The sequence below is a fragment of the Rhea pennata genome, chromosome 1, assembly GCF_028389875.1.
Source record: "Rhea pennata isolate bPtePen1 chromosome 1, bPtePen1.pri, whole genome shotgun sequence".
Lineage (NCBI taxonomy): Eukaryota > Metazoa > Chordata > Aves > Rheiformes > Rheidae > Rhea > Rhea pennata.
Genome location: NC_084663.1, coordinates 16,665,860 through 16,686,107, shown reverse-complemented (window position 1 = coordinate 16,686,107; position 20,248 = coordinate 16,665,860). Strand labels below are relative to the sequence as shown.

Genomic DNA, 20,248 nt, shown 5'->3' with positions numbered 1-20,248 from the left:
TCAGGATGTGTGGGTTAGATGAGTGGGCTGTGAGCAGAATTGAGAACAGGCTGAAAGGTAGAGCTCAGAGGGCTCAGTGGTGTGGAGTCTAGTTGGAGGTCTGTGGCTAGTGGTGTTCCCCAGGGCTCAGTACTGGCTCTAATCCAGTTCAACTTCTTCATCAATGACCTGGATGAGGGGACAGAGTGCCTCCTCAGCAAGTTTGCTGATGATACCAAGCTGGGAAGAGTGGCTGACACACCTGAGGGCTGTGCTGCCATTCAGAGAGACCTGGACAGGCTGGAGATTTGGGCAGAGAGGAACCTCATGAAGTTCAACAAGGGCAAGTGCAGAGTCCTGCACCCAGGGAGGAATAACTGCGTGCACAAGTACAGGCTGGGGGCTGACCTGCTGGAAAGCAGCTCTGCAGAGAAGGACCTGGGAGTGCTGGTGGATGACAAGCTGACCATGAGCCAGCAATGTGCCCTTGTGGCCAAGAAGGCCAATCGTCTCCTGGGGTGCATTAGGAAGAGTGTTGCCAGCAGGTCAAGGGAGGTGATCCTGCCCCTCTACTCAGCCCTGGGGAGGCCTCATCTCGAGTACTGTGTCCTGTTCTGGGCTCCCCAGTACAAGAGAGACATGGAGCTACTGGAGAGAGTCCACCAGAGGGCTACAAAGATGATCAGAGGGCTGGAGCACCTGCCCTATGAGGAACGGCTGCGAGAGCTGGGTCTGTTTAGCCTGGGGAAGAGAAGACTGAGGGGGGATCTTCTCAATGTGTACAAGTACCTGAAGGGAGGGTGTCAAGGGGATGGGGACAAACTCTTGTCAGTTGTCCCATGTGACAGAACAAGAGGCAATGGGCAGAAATGGAAGCACAGGAAGTTCTGCCTGAACGTGAGGAGGAATTTCTTCACTGTGAGAGTGACAGAGCACTGGCACAGGTTGCCCAGAGAGATTGTGGAGTCTCCTTCTCTGGAGATAAGTCAAAACCCACGTGGATGCAACCCTGTCTAACATGCTCTAGGTGACCCTACTTGAGCAGGGAGGTTGGACTAGATGATTTCTAGAGGTCCCTTCCAACCTTACTGATTCTATGACAACAAGCTGACCATGAACCAGCAATGTACCCTTGCAGACAAGAAGGCCAATGGTATCCTGGGGTGCATTGGGAAGAGTGTTGCTAGCAGGTCAAGGGAGGTGATCCTGCTCTTCTACTCAGCCCTGGTAAGGCCACATCTGAAGTACTGTGTGATTTCTGGGCTCCCCAGTATAAGAGAGACATGGTGCTACTGGAGAGAGTCCAGCGTAAGGCTATGAAGATAATCAAGGGACTGACGTATCTCTCATATGAGGAAAGGCTGCAAGAGCTGGGACTCTTTAGCCTGGAGAATAGAAGACTGAAGGGAAATCTTATCAATGTGTGTAAGTTTCTGAAGGGAAAGTGTCAAGAGGATGGGGCCAGACTCTGCTCAGTGATGCCCAGTGATAAGATGAGACACAAACTGAAGCACAGGCGATTCCATCTGAATATAAGGTAATGCTTCTTTAGTGTGCGAGTGACCAGAGCACTAGAACAGATTGCCCAGAGAGGTTGTGGAGTCTCCTTGAAGATATTCCGAATCTGCCTGGAGGTGATCCTGTGCAATGTGCTACGGGTGATGCTGCCTGAGCAGGGGGTTTGGACTAGATGATCTCCAGAGGTCCCTTCCAACCTCAGCCACTCTGTGATTCTGTGATAAATTAATAGTCATTATTATTATTTATTAATAATTATTAATTTATTACAATAATGTACTACTTTCCTGATTTTTTTGGTAAATAGGAAACAAAATATAAATATAAGCAGTTAATTTTCATATTGGAGGGAAATTCCTCACAAGGTCTCAGTAAGCGCCTGTAATGGACCCACACAGTGCAGCATATGCCTAAATGATCTGGAACAAGACTAAAATAATAGAGTGATAAAATGAATGGATCTTTACAGAATTACACAATATAATACATCTAAGAACAAATTGTGACTTTTAGACACAATTTATCATACTAATTGGTTACACAATAAAATGGCAGACGAAATTCCATGTGAACGAATGAAAATCTATGGTGAAAGGTAATAGCTACCTTAAAATTCAGGACGCGTGAATAAGATGTTGTAAGCACATAGAAGACAACATCTGTCTGCTGGTAAACTGTACAGTATAGCTACTGGTCATCAGCTCACGATAGAGTATTTTTTCATTTCCTTATGAACTGGCTATCTCTGCAGTCCTGAGATTCCGCAGCAACCTGTCTAGACCTCTTTTCTCTCAACTTATGAGTCACTCAGAACAAATCCTCCTTCCCCGTCTCCAGCATTATTTCCTCCAGATTAAAAAAAAATGTAAATAAAAAATAATGAACAGAAAAGGCTAAAGGATGGGAAACCATGACCAATTTTAGAAGAAGCAATGTTAATTTACCGAGGACACAAAGTAACATTTGGCAACTGGTGAAGTTGAAAGTCAGCTCAGATCCCCATTTTTTAAGCAGTTGCTTAACACTTGCCATTGACAGATATTGCCAGTAAATTCCAGCTGGTAGTATTTCACCAATGTGTATTATTTACTTAACACTAACCTTTGAAGTGCTCCTTCTTGGTTTCAGACTTAAGATCCTCTTTGAAATGAAAAAAATTATATTCTTCCTGTATTTTATTTATGGCTTCTGTAGACCAGAGTAAGTTATACTTGGCCATATTTCAAATGTGTCCTCAAAAAGTTAGGTAAGTAAATTTCACTGTCACCCTGTTAGTGATGACAGATAAACTGTTATGAAAAGTGATAGCTTTTTAAATTGGGAACTACATATTTTATTTTTTTGCTGAGGATTTGGTGTGCAAGAATAAAACTGGGTAAAACATCAGAAACCACACCACAGGCAAACACCAGCCAGTGCCTAGAAAATATCTATCCAGAAATTAAATGGAGGGTTTGATTTGACCATTCTCGTGAATCAATTTGATCATATACCACAACTGAATCAATTAAGATCTTGGCTGAACAGAAAAAGAAGCATGCTGCTAACATAGAGTGCTAGGGCAATTGCAGAGATTACGATTTACTATGTTAATGATCCTCAACCATTTTCTGCAGTGTTCAAAAGAAATTAATTAGGCTAAAGAAGGAAGATAACTATGCACAAAAGCATACAGAACAGAATCAAGGTAAAGTATGTTGCCATGACTGAACATCATCCTTTAATGTCTACACATATCACTAGGAGTTTGTTACATGTCTTACAGTTTTCACCAAAAAATTCCAGGTGGCTTCCTCCTCTGTGTGCTAGTAAAATATTAAATAAATGTCTAAATGCTACAAAACGGACACATATACAGAATTCAATTGAAAAATACAGTATTACTGCATTCACCACAGCACACTGCACAAAAAATAAGGATTTGAAATTATCCATCTCACAGTACACATCAACTAATCTTCCACCTACCACTATACATTTTATCACTGGTGTAAATGTCATATACATATAAAATGTAGTCCTGATCAAGCCTTTCTATCATGTCAGCCTCTGAATGTTGAACTGCATAATAGCTATTAAAAAATGGATTCTTCTCACCAAATTTGACATTTGACAGAAATGTAAGCTTCGGACCATCAGTGGAGGCATTTCTAGAGAAAGATTCATCTGATCTAACATGGACATCTAAACTAGGTCTGATGAACTGCCCTCAGGAAATTATCTTTTTCCACTTACTACCAAATAGTACAACTATCCATCCAAGTTGTAAATACCTATACTGTAGACTCCTGATAGACAAGACAGATGTAATTATGTCTTAAAAGAAAAAAAGTAGCATATGGTCTAAAAATCTTTGTAGTCTCTGAACTTGTATACGCTACCATAACAACACGCCAAAGTGCATCACCAAGCCTACATATTCTCTAATCAGTGAGAACATGTACTGTAAGCAGTAATATCACACACTGCCTCATTCACATGTTTTTGCTTTGATAAAAGAGATAAAGCAGTCCAAGACAATACAAAGCTATAAGGTGGTAACACACCTATGAATATAGGTATACACTTAGCTACACAGGTGGTAACCCAGCCACTACAAAGTTGGATCTATTACAGATAGAGGGTGAATGAAATCTTTCCACCGACAACCTCCTAAAGCACCTCACAATTATCACATAGAAAATTTTATAAGCAAGCTGATAGTGTGGTTGTCTGATTATCAGCACAAACACAGTATGGAAAATAGTTAATACTTTAAAAATTACAGCAGAAAAAAATTAAAATTCCACAAAATTATGCATGAACTTTAGAATCATAGAATCAGTAAGGTTGGAAGGGACCTCTGGAGATGATCTAGTCCAACTTCCCCACTCAGCAAGGTCACCTAGAGCATGTTAGACAGGTTGCATCTAGGCGACCCTTGAAGATCTCCAGAGAAGGAGACTCCACAACCTCTCTGGGCAATCTGTGCCAGGGCTCCGTCACTCTCACAGTGAAGAAATTCCTCCTCACGTTCAGGCAGAACTTCCTGTGCTTCCATTTCTGCCCATTGCCTCTTGTCCTGTCACATGGGACAACTGACAAGAGTTTGTCCCCATCCCCTTGACACCCTCCCTTCAGGTACTTGTACACATTGAGAAGATCCCCCCTCAGTCTTCTCTTCCCCAGGCTAAACAGGCCCAGCTCTCGCAGCTGTTCCTCAAAGCGCAAATGCTCCAGCCCTCTGATCATCTTTGTAGCCCTCTGGTGGACTCTCTCCAGTAGCTCCATGTCTCTCTTGTACTGGGGAGCCCAGAACAGGACACAGTACTCGAGATGAGGCCTCCCCAGGGCTGAGTAGAGGGGCAGGATCACCTCCCTTGACCTGCTGGCAACACTCTTCCTGATGAACCCCAGGATACCACTGGCTTTCTCGGCCACATGGGCACATTGCTGGCTCATGGTCAGCTTGTCATCCACCAGCACTCCCAGGTCCTTCTCTGCAGAGCTGCTTTCCAGCAGGTCAGCCCCCAGCCTGTACTTGTGCACGCAGTTATTCCTCCCTGGGTGCAGGACTCTGCACTTGCCCTTGTTGAACTTCATGAGGTTCCTCTATGCCCAAATCTCCAGCCTGTCCAGGTCTCTCTGAATGGCAGCACAGCCCTCAGGTGTGTCAGCCACTCCTCCCAGCTTGGTATCATCAGCAAACATGCTCAGGAGGCAGTCTGTCCCCTCATCCAGGTCACTGATGAAGAAGCTGAACAGGATGGGACTGCAGGAGGGTCTGGATGCTTTAATGATGATATAGGCTTGACTAATAAACTACACCAAACCACTTAGGCACCTGAATGCCTGAAGACACCCATGTTTTTAGGGTTAGCTATCCAAATATTTAGAATTCTGTGTATGTCCACTATTTCTGCCGGTTTAGTGAAGATTAGTAAGTTCCCATGTAGGTCCTGAAACTGACATTACTTCACATAAAACATCAGAGAAACACAATCTAGTAGGCATACTGGGAGGATGCCTAACCACAATGAGTTCAGAATAAAAGACAGAAGCAATTTAATTAAAAACAAGAAACAGTACAAACAGCATTTCACATATTAGCCTGGTTAATTGAGTTTCTGTCCAAACAGCAGACAAATTTAATTCCCTTAGTTTGATCGAACTGAGATCCACATCCATCACCTGTTAGTAGAGGGAAAACATGTTTCTCCATTCAACTGGCAAGGACATCAAACAGAAAGGAATAGGTGTGGTTTCTGTGCCCCTTCAGTGATAATCACATAAAATATCAGTTCTGAAGACAAGACCTCAGGTCTCCTCTTTCTTACAGTGAACAATAGTGAGTTAGTTCACTCTTCTCTGGCCTCTTTAAACGCAGGCCACACAGTGGAACACCTACAGTGAAGAACAGTTTCATCAATCCTCTCTGTAAGGTAGGTAACTATACATAAAACCTTCCATCCCTTGTTGTCAGGTATACAGCCTATTCAGAGGCACCTAACTTTTCCTGAACACTACATCCACAGATCAGTTTCACTGACACTAGACCACAGTTAAAATCTTCCATAGATCTTGCACTGTTTTAGTTTTTTCCTCTCTCTCCATACTTACAAACCTTCTCTGGACTGATAGCAAGTTTGACCTCATTTCTGTTAGAGAGAGTGGAAAACAGGAAGCCTGTGTATTTTTTTTCTTATTTTGCTTTCACTTTCTGATAGAAATATAAGATACAGATATGGACACTGAGAACAATGTTTTGAGCTGTTCAAGTGTTTACTGGTAATATAGGAATATCATTATTTAGCATGGCTTTCTAAAAGCTATGATGTTCTTTTTTCTGTTAGGACAAATGACCAGCCTTAGATACAGTTTATACTAATACATACATATATATATGTGTGTGTGTACATATATATATGTATGTGTACGTATATATAATCTCTTACCTCTCTCCATTCTTTGTTTCCAATGGCTTGTGTATACAAAACACAGACTGTGAAAAGAAGAAACGTTCAGTCAATTTCTAAATTTAAAGAGTGCTTCAATTAAATGAACCAATTTTGTAGTCTATCATGCTATTGGAATTAGTAATGAGGCTAATCAAATAGTAGTATGTTTGCCTTCAGTTTTCAATATTCCTACACAGATAGGTGACAATATGGTCTAGTTGTTTCAGCAACAACCAATAAATAGGGTGGTTCAAATATGGGAGATGACACCTAATGCTTTACCTCCAGCAAAACACTTGACAATCCCAAACTGTAAGACTGGGGCAAAAAAACAAAACAACAAAAACCCTCAAAATAAACAGAGCTTCATTAAATGGGGATGATCTGACCATCCTAGTTAATCTAATGCATGATTACCCTAAATCACACTGCCTTGAAGAGATAAAAGAATTAAAATAAAAATAAATGAAGCCCTGTTAGAAAAGAAATGGAGAAAATAAAAGTGGGAAAAGTAAGTTCTCAGGTTTTCTTCCTTAATTCTGCTACAAATAATTCACATACATTTAAGTATTTACAAATGCATCTTTTTTTAGCTAAATCCTAATAAAAAATTGAAATCAGTGAAGTTTGTCTACATCTGCTGCTTTGGAAGGAAAGTAGCATTATTCCACAGGCTTCACTCATTTGGGATCTGTTCTTCCAACACAGAACACACTACACATTAATATGCAGCTTCCATCACATAGATTGGTGACAAGGGTACAATGATTTTAATTACGTATTTTATACACTTTAAGTACCAGGATAAGCATAAACCATTTGCACTGAAGTAGTACTGCAAATAAAATTTTCTGTAGTCTTGAATCAGTTGCAGCTAACAACCATAAAGCAGTCTTAACCTGAAACCGTCAGTATAAACCTTTCCTAAATAATGAAAATATAGACATGTGAACATTCTTTTTCTGGTAAATTCTTCTCCTGTCCCAATCATTTTTTAGCTGAAGCAAAATAAATATTATTTTGGATTGCAGCCTTGAATAATAAAGGTAAAAACCTGTTTATGTTCTCAATTAAGTTGGAATCATCAACCAACCTTTAAAAACTAACTTTAACTAACTAACTAACTTTAAAAAATTCAAGTTCCAATGTAGATTTTCCTTCTATTTAGAAGGAGACTTTCTACTTTGCTCCATACCAAATAAGGACTAGGCATTAGGGAATAAGAACATAAAAAGAGACAAGTTCCGTATTTTAATTTGACATAAAAATTGAAAGTTAAAACACTTCAAGTTTTTCAAATAAAGTGTCTTCTAGCAAAAAAAAAAATGCTACAAAAAATTTCAAAATCATTCTTTGCAGAGTGAAAGTATGGTTCCTGCTTAAAGTAGAATGAACCCAAACTAACAAGCCTATTTTTATAGCGCTCTAAAGAGTTGTTCGATGAACTATATTACATAAAGAATGGAGTTATATGGGTAAATGTGAGAAAACAAGGTGAAATTGAATCTATAAAATTAATTACGGAAGCATCTAAAGGTTACTGAACTTCCAGCTAACGTTTACATCTATTAAGATCTGCCAAGATAATGCCGGGAGAAGAAGAAAATGTTGCCAAGGAAAGTTTACATAGATTAAAGAAAGGAAACAAACGCTCTGCTAATTTCAAAAGCATACGTAATTTTGGATTTTGCCCATTTTGTGAAGACTTACAACTGAGACTCTGTTTTGGAGGAAAATCCACTCTTTACAGATAATAAGCTCTTTGTACCATACAAATATTTATATTTTCTTTTTTTTCCCTTAAACAGTCATTTTTCACCATCCATTTCCTCCTCATTTTGTGCACTGCATCCTGTCCTGTGTATTAGCGTTAAGACAGTAAATGCAGTAACAGTTGTGCATTGGACCTGTGAAATAAAAATAGTATTAAAAAATAAGATATTTAGTATTAAGGAGGAGAGAGTTGCCATGCAACTGAAAAATAACCACTATTATCAAATTTCTTGAAGGGAAACATTCTGACACCAGCCTACCTCCCCAGTTTGTGAAGCCAAATAAAAGAGGAGTTACAAACAAAAAGACTAAAAAAACAAGTTACAATTCCAGTCTCTTATTATGGTTGATATGGTGGGAGTCACACAATATAAAAGGGTTAAAAAAAAGATGTAAAGATCCATCTTGAAAATAATTCATTCTCTTACTCTACTGTTATTTTCTGAAAGGTTGCCTGCACCTCTGTGTTTGAGACCTTCTACTTTCCAAATTCCATTTCTTCATGCTAAGTTCACTACCATTTCTTCTGGCATTCACAATGTCTTAACAGAAATAGTTCTATTCATTTTTCATCTTCGTAGGATTAATACTAAGTATTGCTATTCTCAGCTTTTCATTGCTGAGGTATCAGTCAAGTTCTATTTCCCTCCACTCCCAGGGGTTCCCCAGTGCTTCCAAGGACACACCCCACGAGTGGAACCACCTCCCTAGTTTAAAAACCACGTATATACAATTTTACATGAGGGCTAGGAATTTCTAGTATGACTAGCTGCTATCTAGTTAGATGCTTGTTTTGTGTGTGTGACACAGCTGCACGTGACACAGCTGCCAAAGTGACAGGTACTTTAAATATAACTAAGGTATAGTCACCGAAGTCATCACAGAGAGGGAGTAGCAATCATTTTCCATAATAAAATACATTGCAAGGTACAAGCTTGACAAAAATGGGCATCTTGTAAACTGATGTTTCCAAAAAGATTTTTTTTAAAAAAAATAGTCTTGGATGTAAAGAAAATAATGAAACCTAGAGAAAAGATACATTTTCCAAACTTTCTGACAAATGCTTTGTCAGTATAGAACAATTTTAAAACTTTTATCTTCACTGTAAGTCTCAACTACAACTTCTCACACTAGAGATTTTCAGGGATTCTCCCATGATATTGGTCTCCAAAGGCATTAAGATTTACTATCCTCTAAAGACTTTCGGAGAGGAAGTTTTATGAAAATTCTGGTATCATTCTAACTACAATAATTTCTCTAAACAACATCTTCAGAGCCATTTCCAAGTGGAGAAATGAAGATAATTATTCAGGTTGATTGGAAGCCCCTGAACTAGCTAAAACAGAGACCTAATGCTTCATGAAGTAACCCCCCCCCCCTTTTTTTTTAAAGCAGAAACTAGTTATCAGGATTGTGATATGTGATAGGAAAGGATAAAATGAAGTGAATAAGAACTTTTTAAATCTCAAATGCTTAGATATCATGTAACTACATCCTAAGATGAAGTAGAAGAAGCAGTTCTCTTGTTCTCTGGAAAACTGAGGGAGCAATGCATTTACGAAAAACTATTATGCCGTAATAGTTTGGCAAATAAAAGAGGGACACTCTGCAATATTTTTGGAACTAAATGTACAACTTAATGATAACCTTTGACACTTTCCACCTCATAACAATTTGGGCCTCCTTTACTCTATTCTGGCCTTCTTGCTATCAATGCATACATGCTTGTCCTTTAGCCTGGCCAATATCATTACATCAAAACTGCCACCCTCACTTTTCCTGAATGTAACAAAAAAATACTGTCTATTCCCCTTCAAGAAAGTCTTAGCCATAGCAAAGCCAGCCTTTTCCCCGTGCTACCTAAATCCTTCCACGATCCTGCAACCAGCTCTAGAAGGAACTCCCCATTACTCTTCAAAGGCTAACTTCTATACCTTCTAGGTAGACCTTCATGAAGGTCCTTATGTTCCAAGCGTGATGATGGTCTTCTCTAGTTACTGTCTTCTGCAGCGAGATCCTCCAGGGAAATAGTTTTTACCTCCACACTCCTTCACATCAGACACTTTATGTTGTCCTATTCAGTAGTTATGGGATTCCACAAGAAGAGGACATTCAGTTCTGAATGCAGTACTGCTACCACTGTCATAAAACCCTCTGGACTAAGTTTGGTTAGTCACTGCACAGGTGGAGGAGGATTCCCCAACTGCCATAAACAGAAGAAATGCTAAAGGATGTCTCCATTAATCTCCTGTGTCCCCTCTGCACCCCCACCACAGGAAAAAAAGAGAGTGTTCTCTAAAATATTCCCAGAAAAACAAAACTCTCCAAACTGGAAATGTAGAATGATCCAGACACAACAGTAAGTCAGTATATATGACCTGCTTTGACAACACTAAGGAGAAAACACTATCAGTAAGAAACTTTAGTCTTGTTTAAAATACTTCATGAATATGGGTATCCAAGTCTGTGCCATCTACACCTAATATCTCTACACTACATTTGTAATTTGCCTCTTCGGAGGCAAATTGCCAGGTCCCTCTTGGCATGAAAGGATTGCAGGATTCTGGATTGCAGGAAAGTGATCAGAATTGAAATAAATACTGAATAGCAATTATAGTATCAAAAAAGGCTAAGTAAGCCTGCAAGAGAACTGGAAAAATCAAAAAGTCCTTTTTAGTTTTAGGAGAAATCTGTTTACATGGACATGAGTATCAACTATGTTCATGTATGTCCCTCCCTGAAAGAGATACCAAGAGAATAACACTGGATTTTTGCTATCAGTAGGATCCCTAAATAACTGCACTGGAGTTTGAAAAGCATATTAGAATTGATCTAGTCAAATCTAATGGAATCTCAATGTGCAGAATGAATCTACAGTGTTCTATGTTATTAGGAGATTTGATGGTCGCAAATTCAGTGGGTCTAGAAATGGACACAGGTATGAGAGTTTGTTAAGATGCAGTCATGCATTCATGAAACGTGAGGGGAAAATGAGTGTCATTCTCTTACATATCTGAAAACATGAACCCATAACTCATCATATTATCTATAAGCCTCATATCAAGAAAGGTCCTGCTTCTCAGAGACAAATTAACATAACTGTATTTCTCAGCTTTTGACACTGAGATTCGTACACATAATGCACAAGGAGCAAGAGCAAAAAGAGGTTTAAATTAAGTCTATCTAGGAGTTTGCTTACTAGTTTTGAAAGAAATCTAGAATAATGTTTTTTTAAAAAAAGATGAAAGACATTTCTGCATTCATTTAGGAAGACGGAGGCTGTTTGCTAAAAAAGGGACCAAATAACTCACAAAAGTAGTTACGGAACATATAGCCTTTAAAATGCCAGCTTCTGTAAGAGAAAGTAGGAGCACTTTGATAAGAAAAAACAATAAAGTACTCTATACTTACTCGGATCAGATTTTGAAAACGTGTCTCTGTCCAAAAGATTTCTGTTAAAAAAGATAGAGAAAAGTAGTTTATTAAAAAATGGTGAAAGATATAAATAAGGTAGCAGTGCATGTGTTTTTAACAATTTTGGACTAAGAACCAGCCTTAGTTTTCTCCCTTTCTCATGCACAAGATTTACTTGTAATCAGTCAGCACTAATACTTAGTCTTTTTACCTTTCATTTTGTCACACATTTGTTATTTGAGCAAACTGTGGCTCAAATACTCCAATACCATAAAGTAAAAAGCAAGGGAGGACAAGCACATTAAATACAAAAGAGATATCAGAAACAGAAATAATTTTACATCACAATTTTCTACCATAGATTACATGCTAGTTGAACCCCAAAAGTTCTTTTGAGCTAGATCTTGACCTGAACCAATACTCCAAATGGAACTCAAGCTTATAAGGCTAGATGAACCAAGACTTGGGTATCTTCCTGAGCATTACAATTAAATCATCAGTGTAATTTCCTAAGGATCCTGGTTATGAGTAAATTTCTCTTCACAAGTTACCTACTGCAATGTATAGCACAGTTTCTAGACAATTTAAGTATTTTCAAGATAGTGAACTGATGAGTATCTATCACAGGATGCTTCGAAACAGTGATTACATCTCCGAGGCATCAGCAATTACCTGCAAGAGTTCTGTCAAGAATGAGTAAGGTAAAAGAAAACTAAAAGATAAATAGGACGTACATTAAAAACAAGGTATTTTTAAGAATCATAGAAAAGGAAAAAACAGCAAGATTGGATTTCTTTGTTATATGATGTAGTCGCAATACAGAAGCCACACTTCAGCCAACTGAGAATCATAAAGACACAAATTACCATTACAAGAAGTTACTACAGAACAAGAATGGTTGTAGCACAACTGACTAGACAGCCATTCTCAGAATACAGTTATCAATGTTTCATCATCAAAAAATGTTTTAAAGAAGCATACTTCAAAATGATTTCAACAAATTAGAAAAAATATCTGAAAAAAATAAGGTGCCACTGAACAGGAACAACAAAGAGATATTAAGCTTAGGCAGTAAGTTTAATTTAGATATTAATCAACACTAAAAATGCAAAATGAGCAAAAACTGGATATACAGCAGTTAGATTAAATAAAGGTTCTAGACATCATAACAGACCGTAAGTCATGAATCTTGTGCCTTTGTAAGAAAGGCATACTGGAACAAACAAACAAAAATATCACTTTACAGTAATTATCCAGTCGTCTTAGTACTCAATTCAAGCAGTGAATAAAGGTTTAGGCACTGTATGACAAGACAGACATGGGGCCACTAGAGACCAAAGGAGGTAGAAATAATCAGACGTCTGTAGAACATGCCTATGTGGAATACACTGCTGCAAAGTGTAGCTGATCTCTGAGGACACAGAACAAGTGGAAATAGTTTTAACTGTAGGCTGAATGTTCTGTACTGTAATGGAGACGCTGAACTTTATTCCATTGTTTTACTATCTTTCATAATTAAAGACTTTCAGGCATGATGTGAAATCTCCATCACTGAAGGTCTTTAAGAACAGGTTAGATAGCTACAAGTCGTAATTAGTTCTTTGCTCCTACCCCAGAGCAAGAGGAAAGATTAAATAACCAGTTTATATCCCTTACAGCTTATTAATAATTAGTACAGACTCTTTAAAAGTCACCATTTATTACATTCACTCAGATCTAAATCACATTGTTTTTCCTGTTACGGAACAGCACTGAAAAGTACATTAACATGTTGTCCAATACAGGTGTTCTAAGCAGCCCACTCAGAGCTCAAAAAGGAAAGGATACTGTATCCTCATTTCAGGTGTTGCCAAGTCCACAATTCAAGAACAAGGAAAAAGAACCAAAGATATTTTAAGATTGCAGGCATTTATTTTATTCAAAGTAGGTAGGCAGCAGGTTTAAAATTAATATTTATAATGAGCTCAAATTCTACACATGCTACTTCTTTCTAAATTCTTCTCTAATCTAGTCAGATTAGGGATTTATACATGTATTTAATTATACTCAGAGAAACTATACTTAATCTTTAGTGACAGTGAGCAAATATAAATTGATATTTTAACAAAACAAGTAAAACCAGTGATTCCAAGTCTGTATTTGACAATGACCATTAAAAATTGCTTCAAGAGACGTTACAGTAAGTTCCAGAATATTGGAAGTGCCAATATAAAATGAAAATTTCCTCCTATTTCTCTTCAATTAAACAAACATAGACATATCATTAATTCATGGTAGCTACAGTTGTTTTTATTATTCCAAAACTAATTGGTAGAAAAAAAAAATAGAAAAAGAACCAGAATTAAGTTTTTATTTTAAAAATCCAAGCACATTATGTTATGGGATAGGTATCCCATGCTCATAATTAGAATTTTGAGCCATTTTTAGATCCTCTGAATGATTACTGTACAATGACCTCATGATTTCTATTTTAGTGTTTGTGATTCCAAATTAAATCATTTTAATAACGAAAATAGGTTGAGCTTTTTTTTTTTTTTTAAAAAAAAATGTTTCCTAATCTATTTTGTTTCATTTTAAATGTCAGATTTTCTTCCTCTGTTGATTCCTCCTTTCCTATACACATAGGAATATAATACCCATATTGGATACTGCAAAGCTCAGTTTATCCCAATACTCTGATTCTAATGGGGACCCAAAGTTGCTGCCATGGAAAGAGTAAAAGAACCAGCTATGATTCTGTAATACTTCCTGAGAATTTTCGTAGTCACCAGCATTTGCTGCTCGGGGAATTCTTGAGGTATGAAGGTTTCTATATAGCCAGTATCCCTAAAATGATTGTAAAGGTGAGAAACCAAAGTTTAATAGTGTAATTCAGGTTCATAAGTATTACTAAATCGAAGTTTTGAATTACTATAGTTTGTCATAAACTAAATTCCATCCTTGATACATTCTAGCATAAATAATGTCATCAAAGTGTGCAGATATTGTCTGATTTTCCAAATCATTAATAATCAATTAAAATAGAAACATAAGAACTTAGGCAACTGTTCAAGCAATGAAGAAAGTTTCAGAAGACACTTAAAGACCAATGTCAGCAGGACACTAGTTCATCTAACAGCTTGAGAAACTGCTCATTTTCATTACTGCATTTTCATTTTAGTGGGAATACAATTAAAAATGTTCCTTTGAATATATGAAAACCGCATAGCATGTAAGTATAGGGCAATCTATAACCGTAAGAAATGCTAAAAGTAAATGGAGAAAGAAGACTAGATTTATTTCTGCAACCTTATGTAGTCTTTATATTGTTTCATATGTACGTTAGCTAAATCTCCTTAACAGTCAATTTCTGCATAGGTTGAGCAATACAAGGCATATTTCTTTCCCCCTTTCCTTAGAAAAGCCTTCTTTTTGGTAGTACACTACTTAGGCTCAGAAAACATTCACAAACTCAGAGACCAGAAATACCTAAAACTTCCGTTACATCCTCCTACCCAAAATTCCAAGAGAAAAAAAAATTGAACTATTTTGACTTAACACAGGTACTTTTTTCCTAAATCCGTTATGCCTTTCAGATAAACAATGCAAATAAGAAAAGAAAAGGAATCAATCTGGGGGGGGGGGCAGGAAGAGAAGTGACGGAGAGGGAAGAGAGACATTTTACCAGGTTGTCCTGGTAAAGCGGACACATACATAATGTATCTACAGCAAAGAAGTCTAGGAACATCTGTACAGAAAGCACCATCACAATTCCTGAAGGAATTCATAGAATCATAGAATCAGTAAGGTTGCCTACCTCGGATATATTCTGGAGTGGACCTCCCAAAATACTTGCAGTAGCACAGGTGAGTAAGGGAAAAAAAAAAAATAGGAGCCATTGCAATAACATCTTCCAATTTCTAATTTGGAAAATACAAAACAAGTTAGAAATGTAGAGATAAAGATTTCTTATTCTGTATAATGAGAGTAATTTCCCCAGGAAAAAAAAGAAGTAATCAATAAAGAAGAAAAGTTAAAATATATTTTATCTATGCCTTACAAAATCATTTTGCTTACAGTTTCATGAACTCCACAGATTTGTCAAAACAATGTAGTTTCTGGGGGCAGGTTTAACTCAGTTGGTTAGAGTGTGGTGCTGCTAATGCCAAGGTTGCGGGTTCAATTCCTGTATGGGCTATGCTGAGGGTTGGACTAGATGATCTCCAGAGGTCCCTTCCAACACTAGAATTCTATGATTCTAGTGTTTTACTTCAAAAACTGTTCATTTAATTTCTTTGTACTTTGCTTAGTGTTTCTTTAAGTTCTCATATATATAAATCAGACCCTTTTGAGATCCCCTGATCTAGTTAGCAACTATAGCTAAACAGAAGTCATTACAGTCTATGTTGCTATGTATGATTTAAAAGTCCTATATACGTTATGCAGATGTTGACAAGACTGATCTACATTAAAAGGTAAGATTTACTCACCTTACTCACATATATTTTATGTTATTTGACTTTAATGATCAATATATTAAATTCCAGCTCTGAAGGAGGTTTTTTTTATTTTAAATTGAGCCCTGTGTATGAAACAAGAATGAAAAATCCATGTTTCTTACAGCAATTGTGAGCTCTCAACTTTTGGAAACTCTCAGATTTTAAAGTCATTAACAATCACTCAGAGATAAAAGATGATAATTTTACCGACATATTTCAACTTTGACATTCTTTTCAGTATCCTACTTGTGTTCATTAAACATCAGGGAAGAGGAAAAGATCTATTTTGCATTTCAATTCCTCCATCAGACATGATAGAATTTTGGCACTGAAGAACAGACAATACTAACTACAGAACTAAATATTTTAAAATATCTATTCCTTAGGTTTCAGAAAACTGTGAAATTCTTAATGATAAAAGCTGTGCTTTACATCAGATGGATTGGTCCAAATCTTTTTTCAAGTGCTAAGGTTTTATATTTTTCTTCATCTTTAGATATTATTTAAAAGCTTGCAAACATTCTGTGAATGTGAAATACAGTACTCAACAGTTTGCAAATACAAAATTTAGTTATTCATGGACAATCAGTTTTATTTTTTAGTAAACACACATTTTCAATATTACCTGTCCCACTGCTAATTGTAATGCACTGTATTACATCTTAGAAGTCACTGGACCTCAGTGTTAGCCAGTATTGCTGGACTTGCAATGGTCAGCACTATGTAAGGATCATGATCCAAAGCGCTGACTTGACCAAAGTGCCTACTTGAGTGACTTCTTGCAGTGTAATTTCACTAATAACCTCTCAGTTGTAGTGCTAGCTTAAGTAGTCACCCGTCCCTAGCTGTTTACACTCTCCTGTACTCTGACAGAACAACAACAATAAAAAAGCAGGGTATTAGTCTCCATATTTCTAGATTCAGACTGTCCAACACCTAAAAGCAGATCAATTTATCACAATTAATTCTTCTTGACAGAATAACCAGTTCTCCTAGGATAGGTTTACAGGTGAGAAAACGGAGGCTTTTCTCTGGTCTGCAACATTTGTCTAGGAGAAAATTAGGAGGATCTCACATTTTCCATTCAGATTGTCTCCACTCTTCGGAGCACTAAAGGGACTGGGCAGGAAAAAAATGTACCTCTGACACATAAACTTAAGAAAACATTCACAATACCTCTCCAAAACCTTTGGAAAAGTAACTGACTCTTCTCGTTAACAAGAAGACAAAGAAATAATTTTCAATCTTCCAGTAACTTTCAGTCTCAGGTCATACATACATTGGTTCAGAAATCATTCTCTAATGGAAAAAGGAAGAGGGAAGCAAGGAAAATGGTGAGACCAATGGAGCTTCCATGAGTTTTATGACAACCACACAAAATCTTCTGTGGCTAAAACTACCTAGAAAATTCAACCCAAATGCCTAGGCAGTTTTAGGATGACACCTCCATTGAGATAACTAACTGCTTCTGGGGATAAAGGAAAAAAAAGAACAAACAAGTTTGTTTACTTAAACATAGCAATTGTTTTGCAGCATTTATTCTGTGAGAGAATACTAGAGAATACAGAGAATACTAGATTACGAAAGGACACTATCTGCAGATGATGCCGATCTGAACAGAATCTTGCACTGTACCAGTATTGGGGGGGGGGGAAGAAAACTTTTTAGCAATAACACCTAGTTGAGCTCTTGTTCAGTACCAACCAGATTACTGTTTGGAACCAAGAGAAAGAACCACCTACATCTACGTTTTTAAGGCCGGAAAGGTAATCAGTATCTTGACTCTGAGCTTCTAGAGATGCTGAAACTAAGAATCTGTGGTATATCTATTTAGTGTCATCTCACAGTCCCTTTCAGCTACTTTCACCCAGTCCATCAAACCCAGGGAGATGATATCCTATTTTAGAAATGACTTCTTTAGGGATGCATAGTTAATATAATGTTTTATTAATATATAAAACAGGTATTGCACAGGTATTCTGAATTCTTTACAGGATATGCATCAAAAAGTCATTTAGGAAATGAACACATACCATCAACAAATACTCTTCATTCTTCCCTAGCAGTACTGAGGGAGTGGGGTTTGCACAGATGAGGAAGATTTAGCTTTTGTGTAAGAAGTCTCCTGCAGCAGCTGTTTCTCAGAAATAAGTGAATCTTATCTTCGCTCTTTACAACCCCATCAGTCTCCTGGGTCAAAAGGAGTCTCCTGAAACGACCATAGACCTTCCCAAGATTTAACAACTTAGTCATCAAGAAATGGAAATAGAAGGGTCCAAAATGCCTGTGTCATCAGCTGTTTCAATGTTTCACACTAGCTGCCAAAAGGAGAGCACCAGCTGCAACCCACACAACATCTCTGTGTCCGTAACTTTCAAAACTCTTCAAGTTCTCTCTGAGTTTAGCTGTGAAATGTATCTCTTAAATCTTGAGAACCGACCACATCTTACTAGTCAAAAGATGTGTCAGAAGTTTGCCAGTCTGCCCTACTTGATTCACTGCTGATGAAGGAATGGAATCACTCAAGTACTGTCATGATGGTTAAATCACATATACATCATGTTGTTACCAAAAAGAGTATAAAAATTTGGTAGGATAGAAACAGAGACTTATATTAATATCTACCACTCAAGATATTAATTATTTTTCTATCTCAGCCAGATGGGAAAGTAAGCAACTCAGCCATCCTGAAAAACCTTCCTCCCCATGATGGGATATCTTCGTTTGTTTGTTTGTTATATACTAGAGCTCATCCAATCATTCTGGCAGATATAACTTGGCTTTTTCATTTTTTCCCATCTCCTCACATATGCTTTACTTTTATCAGTTAAGTTTAAATAACATTATTGAAATCTATGCTCAAATGAAACTCAGCACAGAAACAGTAATCAGATGGACAAATGTCTGCCAGTGAATGCATCAATCTATTGTTGACCAGGGAGACTGAGATACAGATTGAGTCTCATGATTTCTGTCTGGGTTTCCCTTTCATTTATAATGTGATACAAACAGAAATACAATTCCTGTCATGTTTTCCATTGCTAATACTTCTCAAATTAATTCATTGTTTCTTTTAAACATCTCAGAACGCTCATTATTTAAAGCAGTAGATCTTTCACCGGCCATGTTATCTTAAGCAGCCATTGCCCTTTGCTGCTAGCTTCTCCCTCAGTGCTGACTCATTAATCCTGCGAGTATAATTGTTTGCGTGGACTGGGGAACAGACCTCAGCCTAAAAATAATCAGGAAGAGAGGACAGAGAGAGACAGAGATGGGGCTGGGAAAAGCGTATCTAAAATCCGTATCAGTTCACTGTGCAACACCTTTTTGAGTAACAAGAGAAACAAACTTATCAAGCCATTTTTGTTCCCGAAAATACGCTTGACACGTTTTAGCCTGTCTCAGGATCTGTTACACTTAAATTGTTTTTATGGACAAAAAAGGAGAACACACACTATCTGGCAAGCCAAGAGTTTACTGTAATTGATATCATAACAGTCTAATCAAAGAATTACTTTCAGTCTACACGTAATTGTTACCAAAAAAGAGTGCAAAAGATAATACTAAAGAGAAAAAAGCCTTACTAAGATGCAGTTGAGGCTCTTATAAGCTTCCTACTAATAGCCCTTTCTCTGCTGTTAGACTCTGCCTTATACTGCCCATCTGAGGCCTAAGACTCAGCTTCACCTGTGGGAGAGGGTTAGAGTGAGTCATCAATGTCCCAAGTCCTATTCCTGAAAAAGCAGGAAATTGATGGTGGAGGCTGAGGGAGAGGGGAGGGGGTTTCAGAGTGAATGTAATGTTCATGGTATAATCCTTCCCCGTCTTCAAGGCTCCCCACTTGGAGCTCCTCTTTCTTCACTGGTCTGCAGCTCCATGTTACATCCAAATGTACTGTCTCTAGTGCATGTGGGATCTGTCAGAGACTTGCTCTTTTGTCTCTGCCATCCTGAAGATCAGGACAATCCAAGGCCCAAGTCTTCATTTCTCTAACCAACCCCTTGCGAGCTCTTCACAATGCTGGCGTCTCCAGCGACATCCTGCATCCTCTCCTCTCATCCCATCCCAGTCCCCTGCTCTTCCACACTGCGTCCTCTCTCCCCACTTCCAAGGCCTCTGCTATCACACAGTGCCTCTCTTCCTCTACAC

General features: G+C 37.8%; 1 protein-coding gene across 1 annotated transcript in view; it reads right to left on the bottom strand.

Annotated features, from left to right (window-relative positions):
• CPNE8 (copine 8) overlaps positions 1 to 20,248 on the bottom strand; it is a 109,028-nt gene that overhangs the window by 83,423 nt on the left and 5,357 nt on the right. The window contains exons 2-3 of the mRNA XM_062599474.1: positions 11,619 to 11,659; positions 6,432 to 6,478 (exon numbers count right to left, since the gene is read on the bottom strand). Coding sequence (XP_062455458.1) covers positions 6,432 to 6,478; positions 11,619 to 11,659 — 88 coding nt within the window. The remainder of the gene's footprint in view (positions 1 to 6,431; positions 6,479 to 11,618; positions 11,660 to 20,248) is intronic.